The sequence below is a fragment of the Epinephelus lanceolatus genome, chromosome 8 (genome assembly GCF_041903045.1).
Source record: "Epinephelus lanceolatus isolate andai-2023 chromosome 8, ASM4190304v1, whole genome shotgun sequence".
Classification (NCBI taxonomy): Eukaryota; Metazoa; Chordata; class Actinopteri; order Perciformes; family Serranidae; genus Epinephelus; species Epinephelus lanceolatus.
The window spans coordinates 32165362-32193357 of NC_135741.1; the positions used below are offsets into that span (position 1 = coordinate 32165362).

At 41.2% G+C, this 27996-nt stretch overlaps 1 protein-coding gene across 2 annotated transcripts in view; it reads left to right on the plus strand.

Annotated features, from left to right (window-relative positions):
- Nucleotides 1-9635: 9635 nt before the first annotated feature.
- mtcl2 (microtubule crosslinking factor 2) overlaps nt 9636-27996 on the plus strand; it is a 130352-nt gene continuing 111991 nt past the window's right edge. For both annotated transcript variants that reach the window (XM_033629063.2, XM_033629064.2), the window contains exons 1-3: nt 9636-10967; nt 16693-16794; nt 17132-17254. In XM_033629063.2, coding sequence (XP_033484954.2) covers nt 9975-10967; nt 16693-16794; nt 17132-17254 — 1218 coding nt within the window. In that variant the 5' untranslated portion in view covers nt 9636-9974. The remainder of the gene's footprint in view (nt 10968-16692; nt 16795-17131; nt 17255-27996) is intronic.

Consider the following 27996-nt stretch of genomic DNA (forward strand, 5'->3'; position numbering starts at 1 on the left):
AAAGTTGGGCCCATAAATCACTCAGTATCCCAGGGACTAGGATATATACTAAGATAATGAGGTGGATATAACATTTTAATCACCTAAAAATAAGAACTGTTGTGTTTTCATTAGCTTAGCAGTTTATATGTTTACATGTTGTTCTTCACTGGCCCAGAATGGATAAGCCAAATACTGGCTCTGGTTAGGACCATTTGAGTTTCACATCAGCCAGGGTAGGTCTCCTACAAGTTTGGCACAAGGGAGAACTTTCTGTTCTGCAACCTCACCACTACATGTATCATTTCAGTATGCTTTTTTCAATGTGTTGGTTCCATCTTTTTCAAATACTGCTAATACTTCATATGTACCTATTTTAATGCAAAGCTCTTTAATGGTTATGTAGTGTGATATTTTGTATTTGTGTGTGTGTGTGTGTGTGTGTGCATACAAAGCATCACCTATTAAACAGCAACCACCTGCTCAAGGACACTTCAACAAGGGAGAGACTTTGATCTTTCTCTGAATACAAGATGATATTTAGTTGTTGAGTTGTCATAAGGTCTGGAACCAGCTGCAGATCTGCTACATGACGATCTTAACTTTTGATCCAATAATGAATCTAAAATCATCATAATATTCACATTTTCCTTATATCTTAAACTATAATACAGTATGGTATCTCTCTCTCTCTCTCACACACACACACACACACACACACACGCACACACACCAGCCAAAATGTCCTCACTTTGAAAAATGTCCTCACTCTGTTGCTAAAACACGTTTTTTGGTCCTCACTGTGTCGCATGTATGTACACACACACACACACACACACTCCACACTTTTTAGGAGCCCCAGGTGAGATCCAGCAGTGTCAGCAGGAGGTGTGTGATTTGATACTGTTATATATAGGCCATCTACTGTACCCAGCAGGCAGGTACATCAGAGGAGAAACTTGTTATTCCAGATAAAGTGGGCCACATGAGACTCATTTTACTCGCAGGAGACAAAATTCCTCTCTGACTCTCGCGGAGGGATTCAAAGTAATCAGTTGAGGCTGACAACAGTGCTGCAGAATCACTAAAAAAACCTACTGAGGTTTGGTCTACTCCACTAACACAGTGATAATACATGTGGAAGTCATATGCAGTATTAATGAATGTAGCATAGATGAAGATTACTCTGAGACTGTTTAGGTGCAAATGTGAAAACTGAAGAGAAACATTTAAAGAGACTATTAAACGTTTTGGGAAATGAGCACATTCACTGTCTTTCCGTGAGAAGAAGAAGATTAGTACCACTTTCATGGGTATGTGGTAATTATAAAGCTACTACAAGCAGCCATTAGCATTAAGACTGGAAAGCTCACAGTGTCCCAAAGTGTTGAACTTGGGTATTTCTCTGAACATTTTTTTTAAAGAATCTGAAGGAAACAGAAAGAAACAGGCAGCACACATACTAATGGCTGTAACTGAAAAACTGGGCTGAAATTTAAAATGCCCAAAACAATATACATCAACGAGGAAAGGAAGAGCGAACACAGAAGGAATGTATCTGTCCCCTCATGTCAGCAGGCAGAACGAAGCAGTGGCACTGCTGATGCAGCTCATCTTCATATAGACCAACACACACCAACTGCTTTCCAATTACTCGACTGAAGATAAATTGCAACGACAGCAAGTTTCCATTATGGTCTTTTTTTTCCTCTCAGCAAAGCAGACTGGAAATCATGCACCCTAATACCCAGATTGGACATCAATGAAAGGCACACCAGGGTGTTTTTTCACAGATAATTAGTAAAATATTCTCATTGTTAATGAGTATTTGCTGGTTGGTTGGCAGGGTTTCTTCCCTCCAGTCTTCTATTGAGGCCTTAACTGCAGACGGATGGTATGAGGCATCATGGTGCCAATGTGGCATTCATCACCTCGTTTACACTCGTATTCTTGATGAGAGGTTGAATGGCTGCTTGTTGGCATCAAGGACGTGCATAACAATTCAAAATTAAGATATCAGTCCTGAAAACACCCTTGTTACAAACCTATGCATGTCACTAAGGTTAGATTGATACATGAGAAAGACTCAGAAACCAGTTTTAACAGATTCAGCCATGGTGTCAAAGCAAGAAAAAAAATGAGTGGCAGATAACTGGTTAATTGGCCATCAGTCTGCCATGCTGGCCGGTTGCCTGTCTGGTTTCTGACAGAGAACACTCTGTCCACAGCACAGGGATGCACAGAGCAGTTTCCACTTTTTAAGTAGGCAACGTGTGTGGAAAAGTAGGTCTAGATTTGGTCTTGTAGCCACTCTACATCCAGGCAAGCAGGGCAGAAGAGATACAGATAAGCAAGCAGAATGGAATTTGAAGTAGGCCTAGGTAGTTTTATATTTTGTTTTGCCCACTTAACTTCATCTGGTGTCATATACCTAAGTTCACTGTTGCTTATATTTTCTATAAAGATACAACAACCCTCAGAGAACAGGCTGAAACTAGTGCATTTAGGTGTGGTTCGACATGTAGGCGATATGGAGGAAATCAAAATTTGGTTCCTGATTTCCAACAGGTTGAAATACATGAATATAAATATGGAACAACATCTATGCTTATTAGGAGAACTCAGCTGTACACACCATGCTGAAAAAGCTAACCAGAGATGATTTTACCACTAGGTTAGCAATTTCGAACCACGTGTGCTCTCCGCTAATGCTAGCATACTGAGCAGCTATGAGCTATGTCATTAAAATGAAGGAACTAAGTGCTGATTTTTTCTGAGCTACTACTCTGCTGACAGGACTGAGTAAACTAAAAAAAATCCAGGTACCAATGTGTGTTAGATGGTAGTGGGTTTTTTTCATGCCAGTGAGACAAACGTCTCTATCTGAATTTTACAAAGAGCTATCAGCAAGGTGTAAACTGCATTAATACTACAGGGACTGTTGCAACACTGCTGTTGTGATACAGGTATTTCACTTTATCATGAATTTGCTACACTACCTTGTGTTTTGATACAGGGTTATTAGTGGGGGACTGGCTGTTTGTGTAGCACTTGGGTTTCTGCTTAATTATTCAATGAATGCCTTTTACCACCTCTCTATATGCAACAGTGGTTGGCCTGTTCATTAATGATTCAAAGATCCATTCTGCTCATCCAAATTGCAATTTCCATGTTGAACTGGATCCTTAATAAGTATGCAATTTGAGCATGGAATTACAATGCACAGAAGGGGAACAAAATAGCCGGTGTGACTTGCACCTCCATGTAAATGGATTCTGGTTTGGGAAATATCAACACAAAAGGAGTGCGACAAAATTTCACACATGACATTTTGACTTGTCACAGTAGAAAAAGCACAGGTATAAATAATCAGATGAATGATGGCTGAGTTCCTATAAGCTGCTTCAGTTTCAGCCAGGGTCCTGGTGTTGCGCATGCTGGCTCACTGTTACTGGGACACAGAGCCATTGTTAATGTCATTAGTAACACCTGTGCTTTTCCTGCTTTGACAAGGTAAGATGTCTTCTGTGACAACCAAATCGTCAAAATTAATGTCTGTATTGTGCAATTCTGCAAACCACATGTTACATTTACGTAGTTCAGATGTTGAAGGAACAGTTTGAAAGATTCAGGGGGATTTAGTAGCATCTAGCAGTGAGAACTGCAGATTGCAACCAGCTAAAACTTCAGTGTTCATTGTTCAGGAGGTTTTTGTCAGGAGCCAAATTATCCGCAGAGGTCTCTTCCTCTCAAAAACAAGCAGACCCAGTAATTTAAACTGGTAAAGACAATGAATAAAGCAGTTTCATGTTGAAAATCAATATTTTTACAACAAGATTTGGCTTGTTGGAGTCGGGCCACTAGCCCAGCACTTGCTAATGTGTGCTCACCTTTTTCTCTGCTAACTTAAGATCCCAACCTTCAGGAGATTTTTACCAGGAGTTGAATCCTCTGCAGAGGTCTCTTCCTCTCGAAAAACAAACAGAGCCGGTGATTAAATCAGCAAAAACACTGAAAAAGCAGTTTTGCGTTAAAAAAGAAGTGTTTTAACAATGCTCTCATCGCGGTGGAACTGCTAACTACAATGACTGACATGAAAATGCAAATGGCTCTATCAAGAGCCAGTGTTTGGTTTGTCCCTTCTGGGCTACTGTAGAAACATGTCGGTGCAATATGGCGATCTCCATGAACAAGGACCTGCTCCCTATGTAGACTTAAACAGCTAAGGTAACAAACATATGATTTGTAATTTCAGGTGATTATACACTAAAGAAAACATTCTTATTACATTATATTCCATTTCTGCCAATATAACCCCCTGAATCCTACACTGGACCTTTAAATTGGTACATTTCATTTGTAGAGGTCAGCTATGTTTAAACTTTGTGTCTTTATGTTTCAATTTTTGGTGTTATGTTGTGACAACATGTGGTGATCACGTGGTAAGGTTTAAGCACAAAAAACACTTGGTTAAGAAAAGATCATGTTTTGGCATAAAACAAACATGGCTAGAAATGTCCCAATGTGTCGTTAAAAACACTGGTTAACTGTTTATTGGTCTTGGATAGTGGTCTGTTGTTGCTGTTTGGCAGCTGTCTCGTCTCGCTGTCACACCATTCACCGTCCCCTCCTCCTCTTGATGAGAAACTCAGCTCATATGCATTTAATCTGAACTACGTCTCTTCACAAATGTTAATGCATGTGAAATGTACAAATGTAACATGTCTGTGATTAACATTAACATACTGTCAGCATATTATTCTGGTGACTTGGTTGTGAAAAAGACCTATCATCATAGATATAGCACTAATCTTCTTGTGTTCTTGTAGTGGTTACAGTATTTTTGTTGCTGAACAGTTATTGTATTTTATAATTTATGTTTTGTTTCTCCCAATATTGAATAGTGTAGACAATGCTGTGACATCTTTTACTTAGATTTACTTTGAATCAAACAGACAGAAAAGAACAACATCTGTCACCATTCAGCTAAGCTGCTTGCATGCTAACTACAAAAAGCTGCTTAGTTTTACTTATCAGCAAAACAGACCAGAAATGTAAAATGCATCACTTCCTCTGCACACAAGGATTTTCCTCATGAAAGGGATTCCAGACACTAAGTGTTTAAAACGACAAATGTAAAATACTTTTTTTCAGTACTGGCATCCATTCAGTGTGTGAATTAAGATGTGGTGTCTATCAGATGTATTTCTGTGGCTGCCACAGCAGGATCATTGGCCATGAATGATTTAAAGAGTGCATGATTTCATCTAAATCCCTCCAGCTCATTAAAGTATCTTTCTATAAATATGGGATCCCTGCCAGAGGATTCATAAATGTCACAGAAGTAGGAAAATGTGACTGGTATGAAAAGTTTGGTGGAAAAAAAGGTCTCTCTTTTAAGAATTTTTAATAAAACAACAACTACTCCAGCATGGATTGGATTCAGGAAAGAGCCAGTATGTTAATCAACTGAGCCAAGGGAGATTTTCTAACCTTATACCACTACTCATCATATTAATGGCAACACTGGCTATGTGTTGTGCTGCTCACATTATTCTGTGTTCACATTGTTTAGTTTAGAGACAAGTGGTTTCGTCTCCTTGACTTGGACGCTCCCAAAAGAAACTCTAACCTGCAGTCTTTTCAGGCTGTGACACTGACTGCACATGAGGTTGGTGTAGACTGTACATGTGTTTCAATTGGTCTCCAGTGTGTGTACAGTTAATTTACCTGACATGAAATTACTGTGCTGTAAACACTGCTGGACCTAGCACATCTAGCACCCTAGAGGTGGTACCTCTACTACAGAATGAATGAATGGCCTATGTCGCCCATGGGAAGATCCACTGCTAGCCATTAACATCTGGATTAAGCTAAATGTATGTCCTTTTTAAGTTGGTCACAATGAATTCTTACAGCTGGGTTTGATGTGTTTAACAATATGGAATAGTTTCCTCTCTTCATACGGACCCATGTGATCTCTCGAGAAGAAACACACAGTGGAACCAGGCAGTGATACATGACTGCTTTACGTGGACCAAGAACATAATGGCACCTCTCTCATTACTCTCATTATTGTCACAGTGTAATCACATTACTTGTGTACATGTAAACATGGTTAGTATCAAGAAAGACCTTCTACACTAGTAGATAACAAATTCCAGAGTTGTAACAGCTATTCTAACTGCTCTAACTCTATGTTTGCCATCCTCGAGTTACTGCTCATAAATCATTCACAGAGTATCATTCAGCCCCCGCGTACTCTATCGACATCTTGCATTGGTTCTCTGATGAGATTTTAAACTGATGATGGTCACAGTTCCACAACAGAGACAATGTATCAGGGTAAATTTGAATAGTTGTGCTGTTGCATTAACACCAGAAGCTATACTGTGATGTAATAGCGTGTAAGAATGTAGCCTATATACTACTGAGGAAAACAGCACATGGGGAGGAGAAGCATGAATATGGTTATTAGAAACAGGGAATAGATGGCAGCAATGGAGGAGGTCCAACTCTGCTTTCTGCTTTAATAATGAATTGACTTATCTGTTAATAGCTGGAGATGACATAATGTCCCTGCCACTTGTGGAAAATACTGCAGGAAACACATTTTTACCCATTAACTTAATGGTTCTTACTCAATCTGTATATATTACATCTACTGAGAAACATGTTGTATAAGGGAGTGTAGTTACGTAACATTTTAGGACAGTATAATTAGGTATATACTTAATGACGTATTTCCCATATCATCAATAATGAAAAAGTGATGACGCATCATATACTGGACATGTTGGGCTTTAAGTGGAATATCTCAACAGCAATTAAAAGGAATGCCATGAAATTTGATATAAACATTCATGATCCACAGAGAAGGCATGCTAATGACTTTGGATATACTCTGACTTTTACTGTGAGGTTGACATTTGTGGCATTTCATCAAAGGTCTTATTGGCATTCATGTACACCTCAGGAGGATTTGTAATCGCTTGACTTTCATCTGGTGCCACTAAACTTCAATTCATCCAATGCTTTTACTACATTTGTGACTAAATACCTTCAAAACGTAGACATTCACATAATGAAACCTTAATAAAATGTGTCTTTATTGCCAGTTAGCATATGTTTGCATGCTAACACACTAAATTAAGATGGTGAACATAGTCAAGACTTAACTTGGTAAACATCAGCATTTTAGCATTGTCACTGTGAGCATGTTTTCATGCTGATGTTAGCATTTAGCTCAAAGCCCCACCTGAGTACAGTCCCGCAGAGCTGCCAACATGGCTGTAGTGTCTTGTTATAGAACGAATGTGACTTATATGATTATATGGTCTTGTATTTCAAAGGCTGTCGAGCTTTAGGAGGATAATTGATAGAAGGGTTCAGTACAGCACTGTGTTACTGCCTCTCTGAATCACGCTCATACGCTCATTTATTTACATCTATTAGGATAAATTGTGCTGGATGGGAGACGACATTTCTGATGGATCAGCCTGACATATTTTGTAAGCAGTGTTATTTTAAGATTCTGACTATAGATCTGTAGCTTTTAATAATACTATTTGTTTGTTATAACAACAATGGCTCCCAGTAGTGCTGAAGGCATGAACTTGTAGCTACCTGCATCCTTTCAGGTTTTCTTAGAGTGCACTGAGCTGTGTTTTAGTGGCTTAACTGCCTCAGAAAATGTGTTGACTGAGGAATCCTGGGCGTTCTTCTCTTTCTGGCTGATATCAGAGAACGAGAAAGAGAGAGAGAAAGGTAATCTGAGACTTACTGTGTTACCATGTGCACATGGAATCCCACGAGGAGGTGAATTAATCATGATGGGAACAGCTGCGTAGCCTACATGACTGTATATGGAAATACAGCACGCAGACATGTTATGATAGATTGACTGGATATCTGATGGAGAATATTATCTAATTATCTTTATCAAATTAAGATAATGGTACTAATGATATTTACTAAATGTTTCATTCAATAGATTTTTATTTTGTGGACCTATTATTACTATCATTAATTTATTTTTGGCTATTTAAGGCCATACAATAAAATTTGGTAGCACCCAACTTTCGGTTTGGAGACCTCAGAATTGCATCTCCGCTTTTCGCAGATGATGTGATTCTGTTGTCTCCATTACACCGTGACCTACAGCCGACTGTAAGCAGCTGGGATGAGAGTCAGCACCTCCAAGTCTGAGGTCATGGTTCTCTGTCGGAAACCGGTGGATTGCCCTCTCCAGGTTGGGAGAAAGTTACTGCCTCAAGCGAGGGAGTTCAAGTATCTTGGGGTCTTCTTCACTAGTGAGGGTAGAATGGAGCGTGAGATGGATCGGCGGGTTGGTGCGGCTTCTGCAGTGATGCGGGTGCTGCGCCGGTCCGTCGTGGTGAAGAGGGAGCTGAGCTGGAAAGCAAAGCCTTTGATTTACTGGTCCATCTACGTCCCAATCCTCACCTATTGTCATGAACTCTGGGTAGTGACCGAAAGAATGAGATCGCAGATACAAGCGGTGGAAATGGGTTTCCTCCGTGGGGTGGCTGGTCTCAGCCTTAGAGATAGGGTGAGGAGCTCGGACATCCAGAGGGAGCTCGGAGTAGAGCCGCTGCTCCTTCACGTTGAAAGGGGTCAGTTGGTTCGGGCATCTCACTAGGATGCCTCCTGGGCGCCTCCCACTGGAGGTGTCCTGGGCACCTCCTGCTGGTAGGAGGCCCCGGGGCAGACCCAGAACACGCTGGAGGGGTGCTTTGCTCGGCCTGCTGCCCCCGCGACCCGGCCCCGGATAAGCAGGTAAAAATGGATGGATTTTCCAGGTACTACAGATGTCAAGTGAGATGTTTTTTAGATATTTTTTCTGAGTGTCAGATCTGAACAATAAAATACAGGATTATTAAAAAATGTTGTAATGATATACACTTCTGACAAATTTAATGTCCATCTAATAATTACATACTCCAAATATAATTTCAAGCATGTATGTGTTGTGTGTTGATCTGGTTGGCAAGATTCTGCATGCAAGTGCCCTTACGGAGATCAATGAAGCTGTGTTGAACTGAATTCAATACTGTGTGAGAATGAATAGCCACAAGACTTTTTAGAAAAGCACCCCTAGGGGCTGGACTTGCAAATTCAGGCTACAAATGCTGTGCCATGATATGTAAAAAAAAACAAAAAAAACAAAAAAAAACCAAAACGTTCAAGTGTGTATTCATAAGATAAGTATACAGTAATTGCTGACAGTGTGCAGACAGAAGCAAGATGGTGAGGGTCTATCAGTAAATGGATTGTGTCATTTTGAGTGGAGTGGTCTCTGGCTGACAAATGCTTTTCAAACACTGTCCTGCACATGAATATCTTTAGTATATTTCAAATTAAAGTGACCATATCCCATTTTGTCACATAGCCCTGGATATAAACCAATACACGGTGATCCATGATGGATCCTGCTCTTTCTCCATCTCTCAGAGCATCCAATTATTTATTTCGCCTGCTCCTGCTGTCCTTCTTATATCCTGCAATGGTGGCGACAGAGAGCTGCAGTAAGAGATCCAGTCCCTCTCTCTCTCCTCCAGGGCTACATCCCGTTATCTGGGCGGAGAGACAGGGAGAGAGGGACCTGACCATATCCACCACATTGCCTCTCTGTTCTCACCTACAACTCCTCTGTGCAGGAACCGGCTAGTTAATGTCATCCAGACAGACATCCTGAGGAGAGGAGAGGATCTAACAGAACAAAGCGGGATATTTTACAGTTTTACTACACACACAGTGGAAAACGGGATTATATGTTGCGTTTCTGCAGTTTTTGGACTCCGCTTCCTGCTTCCTCGCCTTGTTGCGCTACAGGAGCTCTCATTGTGACTGGAGCGAGGATCCCCTCCTTTTGTGTGGCTCTGCAGTTGTTTATTCACACTCCAACTTCTGCCTCCTGTTTCCCCTAAGTGGAGGTTTCGTTTCAGTTTTTCCTTGTTTCGGCCTAAACGGAATGAATGACAAAAACAAAGGAGGTTGATGTCCATAACTCTCCAACTCACCTCGCCTTCGCCTCGCCCAAGGAACGGAGACTCCATCTCCGGCAGAAGATGGAAAGCGGAGGCGGGACGGAGGTCTCGGACAGCGGGCAGACGCAGCACGCGGTGCCCGCGCAGCAGCAGCAGAACCCCCGGCCTGAAGCTGCGGAGCTCCAGGCCATGGTGTCCGCTCAGCCTCCGGGCGAGAAGAAGAAGATAAACCGGGCTCCGTCCCCGGCCAGACCGAAGGATGTACCCGGGTGGTCGCTTACTAAGATTCGCGGAGGGATTGGGACCCCGACCCTGAGCGTCAAGCCGGGAGCTATCCACCTGGGTAGCCGCATTTCCAGGCGCAGCCCCGTGGGGAGTCTCGCTGGAAAGGACGGTAAGGTGGACAAGAGCGGTGGAGGCAAACCGGCGGGTAAATCCTTCTCCTCCGCCGCCTTGTCTAAAACGGCCAAGACGGCCAAGAGCACCGGAGGGCGGAGGAAGGTGTCGGACGCCAGCATAGGCTCCGACGATTTATCTAAGGACTCCGGCTGCACCACCGGGAAGCTCTCCCCGACCGACAGCAGCTCCGAGCTATCGGACTGCGCCTCTGAGGAAAACAAGCTCTCCGCGGACGCTGTTAGCAGCGACGCCGAGTCGAGGAGCAGCCGGGGCGGGGGGCTGGACGGAGACAAGCCGCTCAGGGATGGCGTGTTGGCGGACAGAGCTAGCCAACAAGCCGCCGCCAAGACCACCTGCTCCTCCGCGGATAGGGACGACAAGGACCGGCTCTCCCTGGGTGTGGAGACCGGGGAGGGGAGCATATCCCCCGGCGACGAGCGCTCGGTCACCTCTTTTGACAGCAGGGTGCCTGCCAGCACATCCCTGGCTTTCTCAGACCTCACAGAGGAGTTCATGGACGGCATGCATGAGGAGTTTGTCCGGGAAATAGAGGAGCTGAGATCTGAGAATGATTACCTCAAAGTAAGTCCAATATAATAAATGTGTGCATTTAAATTTCCTGCAAGTTGCAGTTCCCAAGTTTTAATAATTTTGCCCCAAGGCCTGATTCTTCAACAAGAATCCTGTGGGAAAGGTTTTCAATGAGACAGCATAAACAAAACACAGGCCCATATTATGCTACACATTTTCCAAATTTCTTTACCATTAATTGTCAGTTGACCAAGATACAAAAGCAGATCCCCAGGCAGAGATTCACTGTTTTATTTCAAAGTCTGTTGGGTTTATTTACCAGTTCGTTCTGACTTGTTTCCCAGTGTGGAGAGAGATCCCTTTGGATGCCATCCAAGGCTATTCACTACAAGGATGATGATGTTATGAATAGAGTCTGCACCCTCACCAGCACGTGAAAACATGCAACCTTGTAGCCTCAGAATGTTTCATATGTAACATCTGCACATGCAGTGTGGAGGAAGTGAGAAATACTGCAAAGAGCAAAATATAGTGGATGTAGTATTTTGGGCAGATGGTGGCATTTCAACATAATTTGCCAGTCAGTGTTGTCAGTTGCGTTTCCCTCAGCTCATGATGGAGGTGAGGATGTAGTTTTACTCAATAGCCTGAGGGGCTGTCAGTCTCTGAAACCAGCAATGAAATCTGCCTCACTCTGCCTTGCGTCTAATTTGCGGAGGCATTACAGATTAGCATAATGGGGAGTGAGTATCTTGTGAATGTCAAAATGCTGTTTCTGAGTCTTTTCCATCCTGACAAGAGCCAATACTTAGGGAAACATGGATTCTGAGCTCCATATTCTTGTATATTTGTGTTTTGACAGCCCCTTTCCTACATGAAATGTACAAAAAAAATCTATTTTTCAGTCCCCATATTCTATTTTTCGGGATGCAGCACTCAAAACAACAACCAGTCCATCACTGCATCATCACAAGGACTCACAGTGGGGTCGCATGTCATCAGATTGTGATACTAAAGACATCTCTCAGCTCCCACATGCAGTGTAAATGTAATATATGTGCATCCACCGGTCAAGCAAATCCATCCCGCCTTGAGAGTGATTGATAACAGGGAGGATCAATTATATTAGCATGTCCCTAAGCACTAACTGGCAGTTACCAGACAAGCCAATAATTGTCAGAGATTGATTGTGCAGGGTGATTGATCAACAGCACAGACTAAACAGGGGGAACACCTCGCCTTTTCTCAGGGTTCTCAAGTTTTTCTATTGATCACAGTGGTGACACTGACACATTTACTTTTTTGTGGCACACACAATTCCACTACTCTAACAATACAATGAATAATCTTGATTATCATGATATAATCTGCTTTATTATTACTTGTAGTTATGCTCACTAGCAGAATACTATGATTATTGCTTTATGTAGCCCCAATTGGCGTTGAATAGTTAATAAAACCATTTGTCAATCAAAGAAATTCAAACATTTGCTGTTTCCAGCTTCTCAGTCATGAAGATTTGTTGCCTTTCTTTCTTTTGCATCAGTGCAAATCGATTTTGGAGGTTTTGGAGTGTTGGTGGTGAAAAGTTGAGCAATTTGAATATGTTTTCACAATTTTCTGATGTGTTCTACTTGTTCCCTTAACTCTGATTACATGTGCTGTCTGTCTAAAATCATGATTTATTGAAGTCTCCTTAGACGTTAAAAGCATTCAAAGGCCTGCTTTCTCTCTCTTATACAGTATACATATAGTGTGTGTGTGTATATATATATATATATATATATATATATATATATATATATAAATATATTCAATGGATGATTCTCATGGATGATTCTCACAGGTGCACATTTGCAGTTGTGTGTATGTGTGCGTGTTTCTGTGAGTGTCTGTGGCAGTCCATCGCTGCTGCCTGAATATATAGGACAGTATGCAACAGAGCTACCTTATTGGACCACCCCAAAGCCTTTGGGAGGCCCAGCAGTAAAGTGAGTGTGGTTGTGTCTGTTGTTGCAGCTGTGACGAACACCTGGTTAGTAATCAGAAGATGAAAACAACATGCTGCTGTGAGGTGTCAGGCGTCCCCTCAGCCTCTCACTCTGTGCCTGATTTATTTGTAGATTCAGCTTTTTAATCCACACTCTCCAGCTCATTCTCTCTATTCCTACAAGAATGTTCATCCATTTTTTTCTGTCAGTGCTTAATGTCCGTCTATCCTCATCTTCACTTTGTGCATATCAGTATGCTGAGTGTTTGTTGGTGCAGTTACTGTTTCCCATTTGGTCGGTAATTAGCTGATCAAGACAACTACAGCAGCTGTTGGAATCTCTGTAATTATGAGTTAATATTTCAGTGTGTACGTTGTTTATGTGTTGAAGCTATGGGTGAACGTGTGGTTAACAATCAGATCCTCCAGCTTCCATACCTGCAGGCTCTAACCACCTCCTCACGTACTTCCTACTTTCATACAGACAGAACATGCTTATTGTTATGTGACATGCAAACAGCAGTCTGATTGATTTATTGTCATTCCTCCACACGCAATGTAGCATCTCTCACTCAGCAGGAACCACAACAATTAATTCAATCGTCAGTTCCACATGCTGCGATTAGACATAGTTAACACCATGTAGGTGTTAAGTGTTGGCCTCATGTTACAGCAGAAGCTGATGGAGTCACAAAGATGCTCCTTACTGAGCTTAATTTTTAAGGAATGTCTTTCCTGTGACTACAATTATGGGTAGTAGTTGAGTGTCTGTGCAGGCTGAGCTTGTATAGATGACTGTTTTAGCCTGCTACCTCTCAATATTCACAACATTTTTACATTGCAAAGAATTGCCTTGGTAGTACAGTTAACAGTTCAACAGTCCAATATGCTCTTATCAATTTGGACATGTCACTTATGCTGCATTCACATGGAATCAGGCAGACGGCAGACTGCAAACTGGATATCATTCTACTGGACGAGAGTAGGTAGGGTAATATTACGTTGGCACAGAATATTGACGTGAGGAAACAGTAGATGCCACTGCCGTCCAAAGTAAAAAAAAAAAAAAATTATTAACTTTTTGGCATTCTCCACAACAGAATTTACAACCAGATGTTAAATAGCTCCCTACTGGACATTACTTGAATAATATAAAATAACAGACACAAAATCATTTTATTTAATGTATTTCATTACATTCTGTGTAAACAATTTGTCATCACCATAGCAACATATCATCATAGATGTTATGTTTTGCTGTCCTGCCATTCCGTCGAACTATTTGTTTGTTTTTCCCGTGCCATCCCGAAGGTATTGTCCATCTGCCGTCTACCGTCTGCCGGATTTCTCGTGAACGCAGCATTATGTGACATTAAATTTATTTTCCTCTATTTCATTGAGGCAGTTTTAAGTCTTATAAATACTTCCTGTTTTAACTATACACATTTGATATGAGCCTAAACACTTAAACTGAATTAAAGGCTGTTTTGTAACAAGACAAGGTTTTTAAAGATGTGTTACATGTGACAGACAGATACATGATGGCAGCTTTTATGTTTCATGTGTCATGCTTCTTTATTAACGCAGTATCCATCCAGATCCCCTGTGTGTGTGTGTGTGTGTGTGTGTGTGTGTGTGTGTGTGTGTGTGTGTATGTTTATTAGGATATATATTGTATTTGCTTTCATGCCAAAAGTTAGCTCAGAAGATCGATACCACTCTCATGTCCGTGTGGTAAATATACAGAGCTACAGCCAGCAGCTGGTTAGCTTAGCTTAGCACACATTTGGAAACATGGTAACAGCTAGCCTGGCTCTGTACAAAGGTATCAAAACATCACCACCAACATATTTTACCTCGTCCTGCAGCACACAGTGAGGTCTGTTATCACAGCAGATGTGCGTGAGCTCTGATGTCTAGTCTGGCTCACTGAAATCTGACATCCGATTGGCTGATTCCATCTCCTGACTGGCTGGTTGCTCTCATGACAGAACCCATCTTCCCTGTTCTTCTTTAGTTAGCTGTGTAAAGCAGGTCAGTGGACCACCTCTCTCCCGCTCAGTCTCTCGCCACATTAACTTGTGATTCCCTCGTTTCGTGTCCTCACATTCTCACCCTCTGCTGTCGTGTTTTATCTCCTTCCCCGTCTACATTTCTTTCATGCTCTGTTTTTCCCATCCCTGTCTTTTTCTTATCTCGTCCTCTTTCCTTTTCTCTGTCCTTTGCTTCCATTTTCTCCTCTGTCCTTTTCTTGCTTCCTCTTTCCTTCTCTTCTGCTATTTTTGTGTCTTTGTTTTTGTCTTTTCCTCTCTTTCCCTTCTTTCTTTCTTCTCTCCTCTTCTTTCCTTTTCATTCTCCTCTTTCCTTTATTTTCATGTCCTTCCTTCCCTTTTCTTTTCTAATCTGTCTTTGTCTCTTTCTTTTTCCTTTTCTTCTTTCTTCTGACCTCTTTTTCCGTTCTTACCTTTTTTCCTGTTTCTTTTCTTTATTTCTCTCCCATACTTTTCCTTTTATTTCTTTTATACCATCTCTGTCTCCACACACACACACACACACACACACACACACACTGTCTCCTGCATGCTAAACCACACACGTTATGCCACCTTAACATGTTTGCTATCTACACTCAAATTGTTTATACTGTAGGTAGTAGCAGCTAAAACACACCCTACCCTTTTTTCTTGATGCCCCCCACCCACCCCCCCACCCCCCCCCCCCCACACACACACACACACACACACACACACACACACACATCCCGAGAGTTACGCATTGTTGCTACAGTTGGAGCTGTGCAGAGGCTGACCCACATTCTCTACTGTACACTTTGACAGCACTACTACTACTACTACAACCGCTTGTACTCCTTTGCGTTGCGTAACACCCCGCCTGTCGTCCCAAAATGCCCAGCGACCCAGACATCTTCTGATGGGGTGTGGTTCATTTCGGTGCAGACACGCACGCTAATACAAGAGCTGCACCTTTAAATGCGATTCAGAGGGATGATGCAATTCATGCTGTCAGGCTGAAATGAATAATTCATCTGTAATATGTTCCTAAGAAAGATAGATAACAACACTGGTGTACATTACTCATGTGTAGTGACGTAATTTCAGTGGTATTCGATACTTTTTGAAAACTTTTGCGTAGATATTTTTACTGCATGTTTTTAGAGTGTAGGAATTTCCTTTTCTTTGCTCTCATCTTCCCTCTCAGGGACTGTTAAGAGTCTCCTCTAAAGTAATCTGATAACCTGACCCTGACCTTTGACCTCCTGGAAGGGAGACAAGAGAGAGGAGAATCAATACAGTATCATATTATATTAATTAGCGCACTGTTCTGCTACTTACATGTCCATGTAGATCTACGTTTCTGATGACCCCTTTTATCTGAGAACATTACTCAGCAGTTCATTTTAACACTAATTGTTGTAATGGCTGTGCTGGTAATGAGGATGATGGAGATGAAGATGTGGCAGCTAATACAGAGCAGTGATTGATGGGGCGGATTGCGAACAAGGTTAATGGATGATGATTTTTTGATGGTGATGATTGTCTAAACATTTATGACAAAGATGCTAAAAGCTCTTATGGCTCCTATTAAACTTTAAAGGATTCCCTTTATGGCCTGCATATGTACACATAATGCTGTCAGCAGTGGGAGTTACAGTCAGTTGGAAATCTCTACAATACATAACAACTCTTTCCCCGCAGGTTGATATCGAAGGAGTGATGTTAATGTGACAGATGCACTTATTCACTCTCTCTTCTTCACTGTTTGCAGGATGAGATGGAGGAGTTGAGGTCTGAGATGCTGGAGATGAGGGACATGTACATGGAGGATGACGTCTACCAGCTGCAGGATCTACGGCAACAGCTGGAGCAGGTACAACTGTGGGCGGACAGACAGACTAAATGGACGCACACTCATTGAATTTGTGCTGTCATTTTTTATGATATCCTAATGTGGAACTTTAAATGTATGAAACAGGCAGACACTGCAAAATGTTTTGAAACGGGCAAGTAAGATAGTGGCCAATCAATCATCTGAATGTCCTCTTTGAGCAAGAGGTGTTACACGAGGCCAGGTGCATGCTCTCATTTGTATTTTAATAGCTGCTGCAAGGCGAAATTTCCTTGAAGGTACAATAAGCAGAGTGACAAAGAGGACTAACACAGATGACACCTAACATCAACCACTCACACTGCTTCCGTTTTTTTAGGCAAATAAGACCTGCCGTATCCTGCAGTACCGGCTGAGGAAAGCAGAGCGACGCTCTCTCCGCGTGGCCCAAACAGGGCAGGTGGATGGGGAACTGATACGAACGCTGGAGCAAGACGTCAAAGTAAGTCTTGGTGTTTTTGAGAGTAAGGGTGACTGAAATGGCTAAATGGAGCTCTGTGTGAAATAAGCAGAGGTTCTGAAATTGTGTCACATCTTGAAATTAGCAATAGATACAGTACACTATATGAGGAGTGTGGCTGTAAGCTAACTTTAATTTCAGCTTTTAGTAACAATCCTTCAGAAATCAAAACTTAGTTTGTATGGAAATGTTTAATTAAAGATGCATCCTCCTAATCTTTATGAGGCCACTCTCAACCAGACATCTTTATTCTTCAGTCTAATGTTATGTAGATAAGACCCACTTGTGTAAAAACTTTCTTTTCCATTTAATAGATAATATCTTGCTAATTTTACATCAAAGCTAAGGGTGGGGTGCCAAATTGATTCTTACATCTATTGTGATTATCTCTTGGAAGATTATGTCTCAAAGCAGAAATGTCAATAATCGCACATTTAAAACACAATTCTTGACATTATGATCACCCATAATGATTTATTTTATTTAATTTTTTTTAAATCTGAGCTGTATGTTTCTTAGTGTTGAACCAATTGGATGGTAAAAATTGGGTTCCCATGGGTCCTTCAAATCCTTGAAAGTTTGTGAATTTGAGGGGAAAAAATGAAATGAAGGCCTTGAAAATAGGCATAAATAGACATGGATCATTGAAAGTGCTTGAATTTATATGCTTTGTGCAAAAATAGCAATTAATGGTCTTTTAATTTTTTTGAAATGTAACAATAGTAAATGGTCTACGTTCTGCTGACTGCATGCGTCTCCAGCATTTGCGTTATTGTTCACCTCGAGAAAGTCCAACAGTCTCTTGCGTGCATGAGTGATTGAAGTGAAAGCTGCATTGGGTCCTTGAATTTGAGGGAATTGGATGTGAAATGTCCTTGAAAAGACCTTGAATTTGATGTTTAAGAAGGTGTGGGAACCCCGTTAAACCTAACAGACTTGAACCTGTGCTTCACTGCATCGTGATTATGTTTCTTACGGCTGAACCAATTGGATAGAGAAATGAAACAGATGTAAACATGTATGTCGTGTTTACATTCCAAGCTAGGCTAAATCTTGAGTTTTAGTGAAGATGGTGTGTGACCAGGACAAGAGTGACACTATATTCAAGTAAATTCATCTGTTTATTGTGATAATGTATCAATACATATATGCTAAGTTTTAAAAGTATCAAGTAGTCACACAGAATGAAAAAAATGAATTGTGTGTAGAAATCAAAATTTTTGATGCATCAAGATACACCGATAATCATTATAATTGCAGTTGTTATCAACCTGAATCAAGGAGACATCTAGAGATTCTCACCCCGAACCAAAGTTAGTGGAAATGATCTGAATAGGAACATCAGTGTAATGTATTGGTGGTGACATGACCAGACTTAAGTGAGAAACAGCAGAGAAAAAAAAAACTTATCACTTATACCCAGTATGGCTGATTGTTGTCACACACATGCTGTCTGTGTTTTGTTTTGGATGGTGTTTACGTATTTGGAGACAGTTCTCATGACCCTCTTCCTGCGCAATGTTGAAGTCACAAGAGTGTGGTGAGGTCAGGGTTCCTCTAATATGTTTCAGGAAATCCCCTGTTTAAAATATATATGGCCTAAACATCCCACTGGCTTAGAAACACTGAATGCCACATTAGGACTCTCTACTGCCCTCACATGTGTACGTTAACAGGCATACCTTGATCGGTCATTCCAAGAAACAGAAAAGACCAGCATCACACACATACATACATACATACATATAGACAACTTTCTTTTACAAGCGTTCATCGCAGTACACTTACACACCAGTCATCCCAATCACGTCAGGAATCCCTGGTGAAGGCCAGTTTATACACAAACACTCTGAGTGCAGGGTAAAGCTTCAGTGTGTGTGTGTTTTTTGTCATGCTGACCCTGGACTATGGATACACTCTGTCAAATTCACAGCGTTCCGCCAACATTTTCCATGTGATAGAGGATACAATGAGGCCTTTATACCCTCTGAGAGAGAAAGAGAGTGTCTGAGAGTGAGACTGTGATGTCACTTTCCAAGGGCTTTCCGCCGGCTGCTGCTGTCTGTCTCTCTGCTGCTGTCTCACCATCTGGTTGTTTTGGAAGAGGGAGGGAAGGAAGGAAGGAGGGAGGGAAAAGGATGAGCGTACATCCTGTCTGTCTGAGGGGGAAAAAAAAGGGGGATTGGTCACTTTTTGAAAATTCAAATTAACCAATCAGAGAGGAAGGATGAGGCGGGGAGGAAAACAAAAATCAAAGACAGAAACGAAACAAAAATAGAGGAGGGGAAAACAAGGTATTCAAGACGGATTAGTTGATTTGAATGGAGGTCTGACTTGAATTTAAATCTTCAATAGCCAATTGTAGTGTTGGATTAAGGAGTGGGAAAGGTCAGAAATGATGGCGAGAATAGAAAAACAAAGCTTGAGAAAAAAAGAGTGAGTCTGCATCTGTTAGCTGCATTAGCAAAGAGGAGCAGAAACACAGGATACTGAAAAAATATACACTGCAGGGAGAAAAACCTGACCTCTCTCACAACACATGGCTGATTGTGTCGTCTTGCTGCCACAGCCAAAGAGTCAGACGGCTGGTCAAGTTACACCATGATGTGTGTGTGTGTGTCTGTCTGTGTGTGTGTAACTGTGCATTAATCCCAAGCTAAGCTTCTCTTTTGACGTCCTCTCACAGTCACTCCTCTGTTTATTCTGGTGGCTTTATCAATAGCCTTATAAAAACAGACACTCACTCCTGCCTCTGTGACTCAACACTGAATCAGCTCTACTGGGAAAAAAACCTAACCAGTAGTTAATAAAAGACAATAAACAGTTCTGCTTGTGCTGAAGTATAACACAAGTCTGAATACTAAAAGTAGCAGCTGCAAAAGCTGTGGATTCCTGGTTTGGGGAAACCTTCCAGCTAAGCTAATGGAGTGCTGCAGGGATGACATGACACGTTAGCGTCACCCTGGTTCCAAAAATGCAATGTGATTTTTCAACTGGAATTTGGATTACTGCAGAAAATGTGCTCTAAGGGAAACAGAAGTTTATATTACTTTAACAAGATAATCTTAACAAATGAACACCACTTTTATTATTATTACTGAAGCCTAAATGAATTGCTATAAGTAAAAAGCTAATGTTTACTGTAAACGAACTACACTAAGGTCGCATGATCTAACACCACCATAACAAGACTGTAAAGCCGTGTTCAGCGCAGCTCATTGTAATGATGATCTGTAGTCTCGTTTAGCCACTTGTTAGCAATCACCTTTTTTAAAATACATAGAAACTTCAAAGTTCATGAATGGGGTATTTACTGTTGTATTTTATTTATTATTTTGCCGTATTTTATATGTGTTTATGTTAAGAACAAAACGTGAAAGTCTCTTAAGCTCATGTTAACCACAGACCTTATTTTAGGCATCTAACCAAAAACCCACTCAAAAAACCCATTGACTTTGAGACGAGGGAACCAGGAGTGCTAAAATGCTAACTCATTTCTGGGTTTTAGGACTCTTTCCTGCTGCACTCTACAAGTGATTTTAAAAAAGGTATCAAAATCCTCCATCTGTCTCCAACATTTTATCTGTTGCGTACAAAATGCTACACACTCAACACAGCACCCCATAGCACATTATATTTACTTTTGGCCACAGTATCATCAGACACCATCATCAGCTAACAGCATACTAGCTAACAACATATAAAGCTAATTAGCATGTTGCTATCACTAGCAGCATGCTGCTCAACCAGCCAAACAATCAACCTCAGCTACTTCACCGTAGTAAGCAACAAAGCATGCACTTCCATTCACCACACTACGTTGAGCTAACTTACATGCTAACAGCACTTAACTGCTTCTGCTTTATTTCGTAGCACAGATTGAAAAGAGAATGCAATTTAGCTGTCACCTATATTTATAAGATGGCCCTCCTTAAGATGTACCATTTTTCCACAACAACAAGTATGTTCAGGTTTTTTAAGCGGCGGGAAACTGGTTAAAAATAGGCAATATACTGCTTTCTCATTACCAGTAGACCAGAGCTGGCTCTGTAGCAGATGAATATGCTTTTCTGTTTCTCAGGACGGAAAATAGGTTAGTAAAAAAAGCAGCATAAAGGCCAGTGAAAATGTTGTAGTGGTTATTTCTTTTTTTAAATCTCTTACTCAGTTAATTTCTCTCTCAAACTCGGTTCAGACTAAATTTTGAACTATGTTTAATAGCTGCTTGGATGGAGAACCGAATGGTATTTTGTGGTGGTCTGTCATTGCATTGTTTTGGCAAAAGGCCTAAAATTAATGTGTTTACCCGGAAGTTGTATTTCTATTACTGCCGATTGGAGCGGATTGGAGCTGAAGTCAGTAAATAACCGTGCAGAGTCATTTATCCCAGGAGCGAATACCAATTGTAACCTGTCCCATGAAACACAAAGACCAAATGTGAGTGGGTTTTTTGTCCAGTGGGAAAGGGGCTATAGTTAGGCTAGTGGTGTCCCACCTGGGGATTGGGGCCCCACGAGACCTCTCAAGATTAATCTAAATTGAAAAACCACCCTTTGGATTACCTGCTTAAAGATTTTGGACTTACGCAAACTGTATGTGGTTGCAGGTGCACATTTCTCAAACCAAAACTGACTAAAGCCCTTTAGGTGTCATTACAGGAAATGGTTACAGAATTGGATGCAATGTAATCTTTACAGGTTTTACCATTATGTATATATTTACTAAAAATACTCTAAGTGATTTAAACTGATTATCACTTGAATTGCTGCAAGGAGATGTTAGTTGCCAGTCCTTTCAATACATAAGCCCCTCTTGGACAGATTACAAATCAGACAATGCTTCATATAATAGAAAGTGGGTAGAAAAATATCAGGACAACATGCAAATAAGTTGGTGATTACACTGATTACTGAGAGGCCCTCTCAGTGAGATTGTCAGAGATTGTTCGTCACTGTTGGAAAGTAAAGTGCTGCTGCTGGACGTGCCCAGTGAGTGTTGCGCTTCATGGTCCAGCTTGACCATTAACTTGCTAAGCTGCTTTACAAAAGAAATTGGCTTAACTACTGTTGATGCTTTAAGGCCCTAATGTGATGACTCACTCACATGCGAATCCGCACAGACTTAAACTTGTGCACTGTAACACACACATGAACTCGCTCACTCTGTCTTTTCGCTCACTCAAACTTAGTGAACTGTTGTTCCCTGTCTGTCTTTTGGGTCACGTGACCTCTAGTGCGCCCCGAGGGAGAAAACGGGGGCTGGTGTGAGTGATGAAGGCAGATGGAGAAAAGATAGAAAGAACTGAGGGAGAAACAGAGAGATTGTGTGTTTGTGTAAATGTGTTTGTCACATGAACATCTCTTAATGTACGTCACATGCTCCTTTTTTGTGTTGTTTAGAAATCTTGCATTTGTTGCCCCACATGTGACTTGTCAGTGTGTGTCTGTGCGCGGTACAGCCGTCAGACTCTCCATGAGAGTATCTGACATCATTTCCTGTCCCACTCACACACTTTTCTCATTCCCACAGGCTGCAGACATCTGGACACACACACACACACACACACACACACACACACACACACGCACACAGAGGAGTTGTTAGGATTCTCATGATGTCAACACAGCAGTTGTGTCTCCAGAGAGAATCAGTTGTGCCTTGAAGGGCCGACTATTAACTGTCCGACACTTATGACGCTTAACCTAATCTTTCAAGTGAGAAAACGTGTATTTGTAGATTGAGTGAACAGTTCCTTTAAAAGCATGTGTGACATTTTAGAGAACATGTTTTTTTTTCTGTCTCACCAGGTGTTAGATGGTAAAATATCAGTTTCAGCTCTGTTCCTTCAGTATAGAGAGCGGCCCAGGATGTGTGTAGCATAGCTAGTTGCTGCTTGCCCAAATAAGGAGAGACCTCAGACCACTACAGCAGTGACTGTAAACCAGGACAGCTTTATGGTGCCATGTATAATAGTTTAGCTACACATGTCACCAGTGTACAGTCTGTGCCATTGGTAATGTAAACATACCACCCACCCTTCATGAGCATATCATCTCTACACTATACAGTATATGCATCATCTGCTGCTACTGCAGAGTGTAGTGTGTGTGTGTCTCCTGTAGATGCTATTATTGACTTTATCGTACACTTAAGAGCCACCCTGCCTCTCTCACAGACACATTTAGCATACATTGCTATAGTTGTGAGGACCCTAATTGAGACAATACATTCACTGGCACTCTAACCTTTACAACTACATGTTTAAATCGGGCTGTTAACTTTCAAGAAGGCATTTTGAAGAAGTGAGGCTCAGACCTCACTATCCAAAAATGTCCTCAATTTCAAGGTCTTTAAGTCAGCCGGTCCTCACAGATATAGAAGGACAGGCGCTCACACACACAGTCATTAGATTAGAGGTGGGAAGCAGCAGTATCCGGTACATTTATCTGAACAGGGCCAGCTCCCAGCTTCATTTCCATATGGTATGGTGTGTGTGTGTGTGTGTGTGTGTGTGTGTGTGTGAGTGTGTGTGTGTGTGTGTGTGTGTGTGTGTGTGTGAGTGCACATTTGTGTGTGTGTGTGTGTGTGTGTGTGTGTGTGAGAGAGAGAGAGAGAGGGAGGGAGAGCTAAAATAGGATTCATTTTAGTTCTGAACTGTATCCAGTAAACTGTTCCTCTTGCACATCTCTCTGTCTTTCTTCCTCTGTCTCTCACACACACACACACCACACACTGAACACACACACACACATATGTCCCAACCTTATGTGTCATACACACACTGTAGGAAGTACAGTTTCCATGCGAGTATCAGTCATTACATCCCTGTTCCCAGTAGGAACTGTGGTTTCCACTACTTTGTGTGTGTGTGTGTGTGTGTGTGTGTGAGAGAGAGAGAGTGTGTCATGTCAGTATTGAACAAAGTAGTATTACTAACCCTTACCACACCTTACTGAAATTTCACCAGGGTTAGTGATGGTATTTGTGTACCACAAGTCTCCTACACCAGTGGTTCCCAACTGGTGCAGTCATGGGCTCCAGATTTGTCCTTAGTCATTTGTTGACGGTCCACACAGAAAAATATATTCATCGTCATACTTGCGTTTGGCCATGTCATCGAGCTAGTTTGCTGTCTCTGTCAAGTGGCTGTCCATTAGTCACTCACTTTACAGCAGGAAACGGCACTTCAAAACAAAAGCTTTGTGCCAGAAATTCACTGTACTTCAAAATAAAGTGTGTTTTTTACAAACTTAACAAGTTAATTGCAGTTGATTCAGAATGGACCTATGACCCACTTTTGGACCACGACCCACCAGTTGGGAACCACTGGCTCTACTATACAGCTTTTCAATGCATATAATAGGGATGTCAAACATATGGACCTGGGGCCAGAGCTGGCACATGTGAAGGCTGAGAAGTTTCAGGAGCAATTTAAACAGTGAGCTGATACTTAATGTACAATCCTGCCTTAGAGGCTTTTACACTCTGGCCAGAATACAGCTCTCTGAAATAACAATAAGTACTTCCTATGGCCACATTTAAAGATATCGAACATCTGTATCAGACTTCTGTCTTAAAGCAATATCAGTGTAACCCTGCTGCTGAGGCACTGACAGAATTTGTAAATGGATTGCAGGGGACAACTTAACCTGCTTCTTCAATAGCTTCCACTTTAGTGGAAAATTGTGGAAAAAAGTCACATGTAATGAAAGTGTGTAGTAGACTGATTGAATTTGCAAAGACATACTGTTGAATTTGCAATTGTCGTCTTTTTTTGGGTAAATGGATGAAAGTTTTCGAAATGAAAGAAAAAGAAAGGGTTGATATTTATAGGTTATTATGCAGTGGTTTCAGTGGTGCAGCGCACTTGAGATCAAATTGGGCTGTATGTGGTCCCTGGACTAAAATGATTTTGACACCCCTGGCAAAGAAGAATAAAAAATGAGTGTGTGTTAATGTGAAAAATGAAGTTTGGCTAAGCTATAATTGGAAAATTGCTGTTCAGTCATTCTCAGATTATTGCTGATTAGATGAAGGGTCGATCCACAGAAAACTGACAAGTTTGGCAATCAATATCCTGTATGTTTTAAGTCATTATCAAACAAACATGCAAAACATTAACTAATTCCAGCCTCTCAAATGTGATAATCTGCTGCTTGTCGCTGTTTTATATAATTGAATATTTGATATCTGTCAGTTTTGTACTGCAAAAACAAGCAATATTAAGTTGTCACCCGATTGCCTGGCAGTCAGATATGGACATTTTTTTATTCTGACATTTTGTCGATTGATAAATTAAATGAAGAGATCACTGAGAGATAAACAGATAATGAAAATAATCATCAGCTCTATCATGTACTATTGTAAATACTACTGCCATTACTATATTAAGTACTGTGTCTGCCCTAAATAGATGCCCGTATATATGTATGCATGTAAGAACGGATGGATGGGCAGAACGATGGTTGTGATATTGGAGGTGTGATAACACTTTCCAACTGCCAAATGACGTGCCAAGGATTGTGGGAATTCATCACATTCCACCGCCCTCTGTCACTTTGCTGCGTCCCTCCCGCTCTCCCTCTTCTGCCTCTATCCAAAGATAGATGGATCACAGGCTGTACTGGAACAGCTGTCACGCCACTGGCTCTCTCTCGCTCTCGCTTTCACACATAATGGTTTTATATATAGACACCAAGCAGATTACTTGTGATGTAACCTCCTCTAAATGGGTGTTGAGAGGCCAGAATGTTGGACGAATGTCAAAAAGGTCAACAGCATCAACACCCAAACTTCAACACCAGGCTTACCTCAGAGTTACTTACAGCCTCCTGCACAATCATGTAATTCTTTTAAGCAGGCTTGATTGAAATATGGAAACTGTTTGTCTCATTTTAGGCTGTATTTTACAGCTGACAACTTTGAATATGGAGAGCACAGACCGTAAATTTCAAGCGAGCGAGCACCTACATTAGTGATATGGAAATTTAGTTTGTACCAGCCTGTTCCAATGGATGCTGGTACGTGTTTGACACACTGTGATAAGTCATAGCAGCTGGGCTCCAGGGCTGTAAGGCTATTTCTTGTTATGAAATGATGACAGTGCTTGCACAAAAACAGCAGTGATGAACTGATGCAATACAAAGCTTTTGCTGGAAATCCACAGCGTAGATGAGAGAGGTAACAAGTAGAGAGCCAAAAATGTATTCCCACTTGTCATTCATTATTTTATAAGCAGAATAAAGCTGTGTCATCTGTGTCAGTAACCAAGACATCTCTTTAGTTAACCAGCGCTGTCTGCCAGGCAATCAGAAACTAATGTTTCCCCGGAGTTCAGCATCTTTAGATACAGAACTGTGCAGGGTGTTACAGAAGAAGAGGGGAAAGTAACTGTGTAGATGTATGTCATTATAATTTTGAGATTTTGCACTTTGAATATTTCAATTTTCTGCAGCTTCATACTTCTGTTGGACTAAATTTTAAAGGGAAATCTCATACTTATTAATATACAGCATTTATCTTATGGCTGTATTTTGATACTTGGTGTTTTTCTAATGCTTAAAGTCAAGATTAAATGAAAAATGCCTTTTTAACCCTTTTAGATCACATCCCCAGCCATATTGTGCACCTATTTAACAATATATGCCAATAAACAAGTACATTTCTTCGTATTCTTCAGTCAAAATTCAATCTTGTTTTCTTCCTGTAAAACAAAATATGACGCTTAATATGAAGCTTATGAAAGCTTCCAACCAGAATCCATCCATCAATCAGTCTGCAACATTTAGCCACACAGAGCTGTGATTAAGTTAGCAACAGAATGCTACACCAGTGTTTCTCCAGCTCCCCAAAATACTGTGGTTAGAGACCCACCGGCTAGAACTCATTCACTTTGAGGAAAGTGGTATCTGTGACAGCTCTAGATTAGATCATACGAAAGACAGTGTACAGCTGACTGCTTCAGCAACTAACGTTACATGGAGCATTGTATCTCTTTGCCTGACAGACAGTGCTATCCTGTTGGCATTACACCATTGAGGCCTCACTGTTTTGACGTGCCCTCTTCTTAACGATCAAATCAAATTCCCCCCAACTTTATGTCCCGTCTGCCTATCCTGTTTCACTTCGAAATGCGTCACAACAGTGAGGCTAGATACTCATGAAATGCCATATCATCTCGACTTCAGATAAAAGATAGATACTTATTTCACCACTGCAGGAAAGTTTCATTGTTAATTTGTTATTGTATCGCAAAAGAGAGTGCAATTAAATGATGTCCTATGTGTAGTAGGATTGCAAGGGTATGAGATTTTCATGGTACGATAATTGTCTCAGAAAATATTGAGGTTTTGCGTTATCACGGTATTACAGAATTTATATTATTGTCAGTCAGAATGACCCCTAAAGGAATGAAAATGGCAGGGTTATTTTAGGTTGAACAAGGGGGCCTCCCTAGTGTAGTGGTTAGAGCACTCGCCTTCCATGTGTAAAGTCCGGGGTTCAAATCCTGCTGGGGTTGATGTCAGCAAAGCATGCAGTCGCAAGAGGCTCCCCGAATTACATGGGATCAGGTTCCTTAAGGAGCAACTCCAGAACCTGAGCCAAGTCCTCCAATGGTTGGTGCGTCTCAAGCCTGTTGTAGACAGGATTTCCCAGTCGTAAAAACAGATTCTCATTTTTGGTTGAAAAAATGTTTCATTATTGAAACTTGAAACCATTTTGTT